Below are 11,267 nucleotides of genomic sequence, written 5' to 3'. Positions count from 1 at the left end.
ATTTAAAAAAAAACAATAATAACAAAAATAAAAATATTTACGTATGTATTATATTTATGTACACATAAAACAAATAAAAAATAATAAATACGTAAAAAAACTGTAGAGAAAAGTGCAAAGTTTTAAGATCTCACGCGAAATGGAATTCTTAATTGCCTCTCAATCCGAAAACTTAATAAACCCACACTTTAAAAGCTCTTAATAAACGCTAGTAGCATTTTGAAGCAACTTTCATTTCAAAAGCTTTCAATTATAATAGGTTTCTCAATTAATTCGCAGTTAAAAAACTTTCATAAACCGACTATGATACCTTGCAGTAAACTTTAATATGATTTTAAAACAAATTTCACTTGGAAAGCTTTCGTCGCATTCAAAATTTTAATTAACATCCACTTGAAATAACATCCACTTCCATTGTAGAGCTTCCTCTTCTCTATTTAACTCATTAAAGCTTTCATTAAATGAAAATATGAAGCTTTGATAAACTAACATTTTAAAAGCTCTCGAAAAACACCAATAAGATTTTAAAATAATTTTCATTTAAAAAGCTTTGCGTAAATTTTCCAAAAAAAAAAATGTAAATTTAAACATCTAAAGCATGCTTCCAAAGCTTTCAATCCTTTAAAGTTTAATCGGATTCTAAAATAACTTTCACTTGAAAAGCTTGCTTTTCATTTACAATTAAATTTTTAAGTAACGTTCACTTGAAAAGTAAAAAAAAAAATACTCAAAAGTCAAAAGCTCTCATTTGAGAGCTTTCATTTTCATTTGAGAGCTTTCACTCAAGTATTTTTAATAGCTTTAACTAATGAAAGCTTTCATTAAATGAAATTATGAAGCCTTCATAAATCGTAGAGCTTTCACTCAAGTATTTTTAATAACTTTAACTAAAGAAAGCTTTCATTAAATGAAATTATGAAGCCTTCATAAATCGTAGAGCTTTCACTCCAGTATTTTTAATATATTTAAATCAAGAAAGCTTTCATTAAATTCTGTTTACCGGTCGCATTTTAATTTTTCAATAATATACATCTTTCTAAACTTTTACGAAGCTTTCACACATTTTTTTTTTTGTAACTTATACCGCCCGTAAAGCTTTTTTAAGGTTAATAATGATGTCAGAAAACTTTCATTTAGTCGTGAGAGTTACACAGCTCCAGCATTGGTGAAATTTCGCTCCAAACCCAAGTGAAATCCGATTAAAAATGCCAAATAATAGGGATTAGTTTACGCTAAGCTTTCTTTCAAAATGTACATGCACACGACAAGGACTTTCATTAGGAGTTGTGATACTTACACGCTACAACAAATATGTTTACCTATAATTGTAGTGAACAAAATGAACGGGTGGAAATTTTACGTCGTATGTGTTGAGCTTTCCGCAAAAGCTTTTTCGGCATATTTTTCAATTTTGTCTTGCTACTAATTAAAAATTAATTAATTCAGTCATCAGGTAACAATGTTTTAAAAACAACAACAGTAACAGCTGTGGAGGGCGGGGCCGCTGTGGCTGTGGCAGTGGCAGTAGATGTGGGCGGAGCGGCACTTATCGTGTTCGCATTCGTTGTGGTGGCAGTAACTAATGTGGTTTGGCGTTGTGGTGAGGCGCGACGCACCACATTGGACTGCTGCGTCGGCAGTGAGAGCAATGTTGTCGCTGCGCTGCCGCTAGCAGCGCTCGCCATTGCTTGCTGTTGTTGTAGAGCAGTGCTTAGTTTGCGCGTGATTACATGACTGCTAGTGGCTAGAGCGTGCAACGGTGTCTGCGCGCCGCTTGCTGCTGCCGTTGGCGCAGCGGCAGCGTTGTGCATTTCATCGGTTTGCGTTTGCGTCGTCACCGTCGCCGTGCGCACTGTTGGTATTTTTATAGTTTGTGTGGCAATTGCTTGGCAGCTGCTGGCAGAGTTTTTTGAATTGCCGTTGTTGCACGCAATTTCAGTGGCGCATGCGCCGCGTCGCAAGTTGTTAACAAAAGTGGCCGTGGAGCGCGTGGTCGTGGCGGTTGTTGTTGCTGACGCGCTCGAAACGCAACGCAACACGCCCGCGCTTGTATTATTTAATACGTACTTTGTGTTAGCTGCAGCAGCATTTGCAGCTGAGTTGGCAGTGTGGCTGTTGTTGTTGCTGGTCTCAACTGGCAGTATAGTAATTGTATTCTGTTGCTGTTGTTGTTGTTGTTGCAATAACGTTGCCGCTGTTGTCAGCATGTTGCATGTGGCAGTTAACTTTTGTTGCAGAAAACTCTTCTTCTTCTTCAATGGCAGTGTTTGTTGTAACAATAAATGCTGCTGTTGTTGCTGCTGCTGCTGCTGTTCGCGCAAGCGGCGTTCTTCCTCCTCCTGCTGTTGGCGCGCTGCCGCAATTTCACTGAGGCTCGCTAGTGTAACTGCGGTCTTTAAGACGTGCGGTGGTGGTGGCGACGCTGCTTGTAAACCGGACGCGCGCAAAAATTTTGGCGCAACTGTCGTCGGCGTCGGCGTCGGCGGTGTTTGCGACTGTGGCGGCCGCTCACCCATAAGCGCCGTCTGCAGTATGGACTTATAAGGCATTGCGTGCTTAGGCTGTTCGCGTTGTTCTTGCTGTAGTTGTTGTACGTGTTGTGGTTGTTGTTGCTGTGTTTGCAGTCTTTTACTCTCTGTCAGACTATTATCCACCGCCGGCGCTGGTTGTGTGGCCAACGCGCGCGTGCTCACCCTACCGCCATGCGTCTGTGGTGATTGCGCTTTGCGATTTACCTGCTCCGCGGCTGCCGTCAGCGTCGCTAGTGTTGCTGCCGCGCCTGCCAGCAATGAGGTCTTTAGTATCGACGTGGTCGGCTCCATTAAACGCGCCATTATTGGCGATTTCATATGTGTGGATGTGTTCTCCTCGCCGCTTTGCTTCTGTTGCTGCTGCTGTTGTTGTTGCCTTTGCTCCAAATTGCGTAGCTCTTCCTCATCCGTATCGGCGTCCTCGTCCATTGCATAGCTATGTTGCTGCGGCACGTTCTCCACTTTGATTGTAGGTAACTCCAACATCGGCAGACTAAATCTTACCGGTGGCGCTTGTTGTTGTTCCGCCGCTGACTTTTGGCTTTGCTCGCGTTGTTGCTTTTGTAAATCCTCCTGTTGCTGTCTTTGCAAGCGCTCAGCCATTTCGGTGGCTGCCCGTCTACGCGCCTTCATTAAATTGCTTGCTTGTTGTTGCTGTTCTACTTTTGGCTCTGCTGGCTCATCTTCATTATCCCGTTGTTGTTCTTGTTGCATAATCATCATCAATCGCTTAGGCTTCGGCGGATCATCATCGATCGGCAGTAATCCACGTTCAAGCCTTTGCTACCTCACGCTGGCCGAATTCAAGACGAAGGGAACGTAGAACATTTTACTTTCTAGCAATAGACTAGCGGCAGCTTGGATCTAATTGGGTTTGAGGAGAAAAAAGATACGGGTTACATTAACATCTGCCTTTCATCAAAACCCGTGAGCTCTCTAAGAAAATGTTTGCCGAAATAACCTATAAATCATTAACTCTTGACTCAACGCGTTAGATTAAAAAAATAATAAGGATTCGGAGCCTGAAATAAGTTCTATAATCCCTCCAGACGATACAATTGAGAGCTTTGATGTCTCTTTAGGCAGGTTGTCCTTCATAGCGTATTAGCCCACATTCCTTTCCTACCCCTCGATGCTTTTGAAAGTGAGATTCTGTAGTGTCGAATCCAGTTGTTGACGCAGGTGCTTGATATAAACCTTCCAGTCCGAAATACCTGACCATATAAAGTAGACTGCACTTTCAAAACCCATCAGGGGTGTAGATCTCTAAGGAAATGTTTGCCGAAATAACCTATAAATCATTAACTCTTGACTCAACGCGTTAGATTAAAAAAAATAATAGGGATTCGGAACCTGAAATAAGTTCTATGATCCCTCCAGACGATACAAACGATAATTGAGAGCTCAAGTGTTCTAGAATTTAGAAAGGTGGGTGCGGTCTTTCGCTAACGCTCTCTGATTATACATTCAGCGAATATTCTAATATTAGCTAGACATGTCCTCAAAATACCATATTAGAAAAGTTGGGAAGTCTTAGTAACCTCAAAACTAGTCAAGCTTTTCGATTATGCATTCACTATCACTGTCCTCAAACGAACCGATTACCGACTAGCTCGTAACAATGATGAGGTATTAGCGTATATTCCAGACTAACACTCAACATATAAGATTAAAGAAGCTTGTCTGCGAAAACAGCCACTACAGAGGGATTAGCTGACGTCTCCGGACTAAATCAGCATATATGAGGTTCTAGAACCAAAGGCAAGCCGTCCGGGTTACAGTTTTCAGAAGATTATTTGCGTGATTGGCATAGGGGTGGTGCCTTCAGTGGGCATAACTACAGCCTTCCGTTAATTCCTTTCGCATTTCCGAAGTCAAAACCCGCTGACCTCAGAGTTAGGAAGCACTAAATAGATTTTTCGAGTGGTCAGCAAATGCGTACTGCCTTCAAGGAGTTAAAGTCGTCTTAATTTCCAAAGCTAAACCCATATGATTAGCCTCGGGCTTTGCGAGTTCGGAAGCATGTCTGTGTGGTCAATCTAATACAATAGATGTGATGATCAACCAAAGCTTTCCGTTTAACCCTGGAGATTTAAGCTTCTGGAGTCGATGACAGTACATCCGAGCCATAGAGCTAGTAAATGGTACTAAGCGGTCCAGGAAAGTGCTAACAAAGCGATTAACTGCAGCATCCAGCTAATCTCTTTCAAATGTCCGTCGAAGGCAAAACTAGCGCGTCAGAAAGCTTTTCTGATTGGCCAGCATATTAGACGGATTTTATTGACGCGGAAGCTCACGGTGTTCAAGCTTATTTCATTCTCAACTTACCTCCGGTATATGCGACAGCAGTTCAGTTAGTCGATCTTGTGGATTCTGCGGTGACGAGTGCTGCAAATACGTGCGTAACACTTGCACGTAACGCTCTTGTATGGTCTCCAGTTCCACTTCTGCTAAAGGAAAAAGATGAGCTACATTGTTATTGTAGTACAAAAGCTGAAGTCTCTCACTACTACAACTCACCTTTATTCAATAGAATGTACACCTTCAAACAAACATATTCCTCCATTTTGAGTTTAATGCGCCGAAACATGATCGTGATCTGTGTCATCTTATCCACCATATGACCGACATCCAGCTTCAGCTGTTCCATGGCAATGGGCTGGCCCATCAGTGTGGTGAGGCACGTTTGCAGCGTCAGCAGATGACCATTCACCTCGTCCACGAATTCGGGATCGTCCTTCTGCAGTGGTGGCGTTGCTGCTGCCTGCATTTGTTGATGATGCAGCTGGTGTGGCAAATTCAGACTCGTGGCATGCGGTGAGCCGCTCATGTGATGGTGATTGTGATGATGATTGGCTGAGGCGGGCGAATGTGGTGGTGGTGCGCCTGCGCTAGTACGACCGCCGCTCGAGCTGGTGGTGGAGGAGGCTTGCGCTGTTGTTGTGTCACCACCGCCGGGCGTCGTGGTGCTAGGCGTCCTGCGCCTGCCGTGCAAGGCCTGGTACGCCGCTGTGGTCAGTATGAGTATCTCATGCCACTTGTCCGTCAGCAGTTTGGTGTGTATGTCAACGGGTATCTCCAAGTAAAACGGCAGTTTCTTTGTCCACGATACTAGCTTATGCACGATGGAGTCACCGATGTTGCATAGCTTCTCGCTAATCTCCGACTTGTCCTCGAGAAACTCGGAGAAATGTGGCAATGTGGCTATGTCCTCCATAGCATCACAGTCGATCAGCGTTTGTATCATGGAGTGCGCATGCTCATACGAGAGCTGGCGATCCTTCGACGAGCTCACGGCGGTATCGAGACGATTTCTTAAATGCACGATTTCGCTGGGATTCGTTAGGGCAGTCTTAAGTATTGTACCGTTAACCAAATGCGAGGGCAATTTGATGGCATTCTCCTGCAGCTGTGACGCATGCTGTTGATGTTGCTGCTGTTGTTGCTGTTGCTGCTGCTGATGCAACTGTTGTGCATGCGGCGGTGCATGTGACGCGTTCGCTTGCAGATGATGCGCATGCGCGAGCGCATGATGTGGCGAATGCAGCGCATGGTGTGATGGCTGCTGTGAGCTGCTGCTGCTGCCGCCCGAAGAAGCCGACGACGAGGATGAGGATGAAGAGGAGGTGTGTGGTGGCAGTGAGGGCGGCCCATGCGATAGTGGACTGTGCAATGCGCTGGCCGACGAGTGTGGCGGCAGCGCGCCATGTGGCGAGCCGTGTAGCGTGTGGTGCGGCGAGTGCAACTGCTGTTGATGTGGAGAATGCAGTTGCGCTGCTTGCTGTTGCTGGTGTTGTTGCTGCTGCTGCTGCTGTTGCTGTAGCAGCTCCTGCTTGATGGATGGGCCCAAGAACATTGGCTTCATTTCGCTTTGTCCCAGCGTGGCGCTTAGCAGCTTCGAATGTTGATGCTGCGCGGCGGCAGCGACTGCAGCAGCGGCCGCCAATTGCTGTTGATGCTGATGCAGATGCTGTTGCGGTGAGAGCAGATGCTGTTGATGGTGTGGTGAGAGCGGCGATTGATGATGTGGTGAATGCATGTGCTGTTGCTGTGATTGCTGCTGTTGCTGTTGCTGCTGCTTGGACTTTTTGTGTTTCTTATACTTGACCTTGTAGAGGTTGTAGACGGCGCCGCTATTGCGGCCGCCCGGCATGCGATCCTCGCGCACGGCTATTGTGTGGGAAAAAAAAAAACAAAAAAAAAAAAATGTTTAGACTCTTATAATTAAAAGTGAGCATATATGGGGGGCGTACGTACCTTGTAAGACCATGCCCTGCTCGATGCACTTCTTAAATCGACAATACTGACACCGGTTGCGCTGCGCTTTGGTTATTTCACACGTGCCATCAGCCACGCAGGTGTAGACGCGTCGGTTCTGCACGGTGCGCTTAAAAAAGCCCTTGCAACTGTAGGGATAAAAGATAACGGTAAATTATTAAAGAACTGCATTTAAAATGCTGTGCTTTGTTTTACACACCCTTCACACGTAATGATGCCGTAATGCAAGCCGGTCGCCTTGTCCTCGCAGATCATGCAGACCAGCGGCTGATCATCCTCGTCCGTGGGCTCGTGTGGCGCATCCAGCCCGCGATTCAGGCCCGTCGCATTAGTGCTACCCCACTGCTGTTGCGCGCTCAAATTGAGCGCATGTATCTGTCCGGGCGGCAACTGCGAGTAATCGCCCGCCCACAGCCGCTCCATATTGAGCGCATGCGGTGTGCGAAACTGATGCGGCCGCGGACGCACATCCTGTATGCGCGTCTGACCCAGTGAAAGCAGCAGTTGCGCGGCCTCCTCGTTGTTTTGCGGCGACGGTCCGGGCGTATGCGTGGGCGTAATGGAGCCCGCCGATGGTGATGACGCCGACTGCAGTGATGACTGTGATGAGTGATGTGACTGTTGTGAGAGCGATGACATAGAAGAGGGCGGTTGCTGTTGCTGCTGGCTGTGTGGATGTTGCGGCGTGGAGGGCGGCGTCTGATGCAGACCACCGCCACTACCGCTGTTGCTGTTGCCGCCATGTGTGGGCGATGGACCGGCTGTTGGTGGCGCCGGCTCGTAGCCCCACACCATTGTGCGTACACCACAGCTTTCGCCCATGATGACCGTGGGCGTACCGCGTGGCGGCGTTTGTGAAGGCGTTTGCGGCGACAGTTGTGAAGACGAAGAGGATGAAGAATGGTGCGGTGAGGGCGACTGCGCTGGACCACCCGGTCGCAAACCGCCGAGCGGACCACCGATCACCTCCGGTTTAACGCCGTTTATGCGCGCATTCGAAACCCAGACCATGCGTTGTGCCGCGGCTGCGGCAGCGGCAGCAGCGCCGGGTTGCATAAGCTGCGCGGCAGCCACTTGCTGATGCACGTCGTTCTTTACACGAAAAAGTATGGCTGCGTCGCGGTTGGGATGACGCAATTGCAGCGAGCCAGGGTGTATCAGCTGCGCTATATTACCCAACGCTTGTGGCGGTAACTGCGGTGGAGGCTGCTGCTGTTGCTGTTGTGGCGATGATGGGTGATGGTGATGTGGCGAGTGTAAGTGGCGTTGCGCGCCGCCGCTGCTACCCAATAAACTGCCGGCGGCGGCGGCCAATAGCTGCGCTGGCTCCTTTTTAATGCGTAAATGCTGTTGCTGCTGTTGTTGTTGCTGATGGTGATGATGCTGCTGTAGCAAATGTTGGTGTGGCGATGAAGCGCTGGACTGATGCCGCGCGCTTGGCGATGAGTTCATGGCATTCGGCGACATTTGCGTTGGTCGCTGTGACATAGCGGCCGCCTGCTGCAGCAGCTGCAATTGCTGCTGTTGTGTCAAATGCTGCATGGATTGGTTTAGTAAATGTTGCTGCGGCAGTCCTAGACCAGTTGGCGGACTGCTCTTGCGCAGCTGCGGTTGTGTGAGCTGTTGATGTAGATGATGCGTCTGTACGATGGGCGGCGGCGGGTGATGCAGGTGCGGATGATGCGCCGCTGCGGCGGCCACTGCGGCTGCTGCCACTGCCGCCGGAGTTGGCAATGGCGTCGGCGATGGCGTGCTTGCGTGTAGTGCTGCGGCGCTAGAGCTGGTTGTGGTAGTCATCGCACCAGAAGTGGATGTCACCGAGCTGGTCGCTGCCGACACAGACGTGGAGTAAGCCGGGTGGTGCGTCAGATGTTGTAGCGATGTTGGCGGCATCTGCTGCGCATGCTGCGGTGACAATTCAGACTTGATGCGTGATGGCGTCACCAGCACGCTGACATGCTGCTGCGACTGCGTGAGACCTTTGGATTGTGTGGGAGATGGCGCGTGCTGTTGATACTGCATTTGTTGTTGTTGCTGCTGCTGATGCTGATGCTGGTGGTAGGATAGCATTTTCGTAGGCGAGGCGGCAATGCGCTCTTCCTTCACCGAACGTATGACACTTAAATTACTAACACCACAATCGGCACTTGCAGCGTTTTGCACACAGTCCCCACTCGCACCGCCATGTATACCATTTGTAGACAGCTGCGTGCCACTCGTTGTTGTTGTGGTGGTTGTTGACGGACGCTCATCCATTGAGTCGGGTGAGGCGCGACTGCTGCCACCGCCATTACTGGTGCCACAACTACTACTAGCATTGCCATTATTATGCGGTGGTGTTGGTGTGGCGCGTGTCGGCGTCGCATTGCTGGGCGTGCGGCGCCCTGCCGGCAGGCTCAGATCAGTCGGCGGCGCAGGTGACATGCGCACTGTTGTTGTTGGTGGCGGTGACATCACGGACGAGGCGGCTGCTGCGCTCACAGGGCCGCTGGACGAGTTAATTTCAGTCTGTTGTTGTTGCTGCTGCTGCTGCTGCTGCTGCTGTTGGTGCTTTTGCTCAGCTTTTATGGCTGCCGCTTTGCCAGCGGACACAACCACCGTAGTGGTGGCGCTTGGTGGTGTTGCCACGCACACATTGTGACCGGAGTTGCTGCTGGCGGCAGTTGGCACAGTGCTGCTCGAGCAGATGGTGGCAGCTGCGGCAGAGACGGGCGCAATGGTGGATGTTGCCGTCAAGGTGACGACGGCGGTGGGCAACGGCAGGGAGGAGAGCGCACCGCCGCCGCCACCTCCATGGCCGCCACCACCGCCAGCGCCCGCACCGCCGGTATCGCACATTTTCGGCGACATCGGTGCGAGGAGATCGGGCGAGGAAGTGGAGGTATCGGCTACTGATTCGCCATCACTACTGCATCTTGAATCGATTTTTCGTCGTTTCAGTTTTAGATCCTGAAAAAGGCTCATTTTATCGAGCTCGCTGTACGGGCCACGGCTCAGTGTCATAATTCCTGGAAAGAGCAAGTGGAAGAGGACAAAATTTGTGAATTAGTTGACATGTTTAGTAACTGGAAGACAACTAAATTAATTTGTACTTAAGTAATTTTGAAATAGTTTATTTTTATAAATTATTTTGTTGCTAAGTACAAAAGGGAAACAATATCTGCTTAGCCTGTATTGCTGAAAGCAACGTATTTAACGTTGAGTAATTAAAAAACCAACTTACTAGCTTGTTATTTGTTTTTCTTGTAAAAATTTCAGAACTTATTTTCTTATTATTTATATAAAGCAATGTTGCCACTGTATAAACTGATTTCAGAGCTCAGTTAGTTCTCTAAATATCGGCCTAATTACCGAAATATTTACAATACATCGTGTTGGAAACAAGCTCAGCAAGAAAAACACTTATAGATGTATGTTTTTAATTAAAGTTACGGCATAAAATAGTTTTCAAGCAACATGTTGCTAATGATATAAATTGAAAGTAATAATTTTTACCAAATATAGCCAGTTCTTGTTCAATATATGACAAAAAATTCCATGAAAAAAATATTGAACATGTTGCTGAAACATGCTGTTGAATAAGTTGCTGCAACATGTTGCTAAGCGTAATAAAAGATTTAGTTTTAAAAAACTAGCACATTTAAGACAATTTGCTAAACAAGAAAGTAATATAGAGTTATATGAAATGTTGCTGACACATGTTGCTATATAAAATTTTTCAAAAGAAAAGATTTAAATGTAAAGATTGTTGAACAAATAGGAGAATAGTTGAATAACTTCTTGTTTTAGAAAAAATTAAACATGTTGCTGAAGTTTATACTAAGACATATTGCAAGAGCAATAACAAATACTCACTATAAAATATTTTCCAGTCTTAGAAACTTTGTTGAACAATACTGTCATATGGATATATCATAATTTTTGCTGATACATGTTGCTAGGTAAAATTTTTCAATTGTAAAAATTAAAAGTCTAAACATTGTTCGACAACAAGGACAGTTCAATAAAATTTTACAATATGTAACAATTTCAGCATGTTGCTGAAACATGCTGCTGAGACATGCTACTACGTATACTACTGCTCCAAATGTATGCGTATGTGCTTATGTACATATAAATATAATATTAATATAATTCACTTCTGCAACATGTTGCTAGAAGCCAGCCACAAGGGCGCGCTTAATATTAGCCAAAAAGGTATGAGTTACAAAAATATAAAAAAAATAAGTCTGCAAAATTGGCTTCTTACAAGCCTATCATATTAAGATCAGCTCAAATATCACTGTGCACTTGAACCTGGATGTTGATGAGAGATAAAAACCGGTTGTAAATTGCATGTTACACCAAGTTTTTTGCCAACGTTGTTACATGTCTTGAATTTTCAGTAACATTTAAGGATTGCAATTACTAGACAAGCAGCCTTACAACTTCAATTTTCGAAAAAATAAAATAAAAATA

At 46.4% G+C, this 11,267-nt stretch overlaps 1 protein-coding gene and 1 long non-coding RNA gene across 2 annotated transcripts in view; one reads left to right on the top strand and one right to left on the bottom strand.

The window, feature by feature from the left end:
- The window catches only part of LOC108972430, a 32,944-nt gene that overhangs the window by 15,922 nt on the left and 5,755 nt on the right, over window positions 1–11,267 (top strand). The window lies entirely within an intron of this gene.
- The window catches only part of LOC108972423 (hormone receptor 4), a 37,752-nt gene continuing 26,554 nt past the window's right edge, over window positions 70–11,267 (bottom strand). Inside the window, 5 exon segments of the mRNA XM_018938983.1 lie at window positions 70–3,395; window positions 4,860–4,981; window positions 5,052–6,701; window positions 6,789–6,937; window positions 7,009–9,817. Of these exon segments, the coding sequence (XP_018794528.1) occupies window positions 1,443–3,395; window positions 4,860–4,981; window positions 5,052–6,701; window positions 6,789–6,937; window positions 7,009–9,817 (6,683 nt within the window). The 3' untranslated portion in view covers window positions 70–1,442.

Source organism: Bactrocera latifrons, unplaced genomic scaffold (genome assembly GCF_001853355.1).
Source record: "Bactrocera latifrons isolate USDA-ARS-PBARC rearing strain unplaced genomic scaffold, ASM185335v1 scaffold_4, whole genome shotgun sequence".
NCBI classification, from domain to species: domain Eukaryota; kingdom Metazoa; phylum Arthropoda; class Insecta; order Diptera; family Tephritidae; genus Bactrocera; species Bactrocera latifrons.
This window is presented reverse-complemented; position numbering and strand designations above follow the sequence as displayed.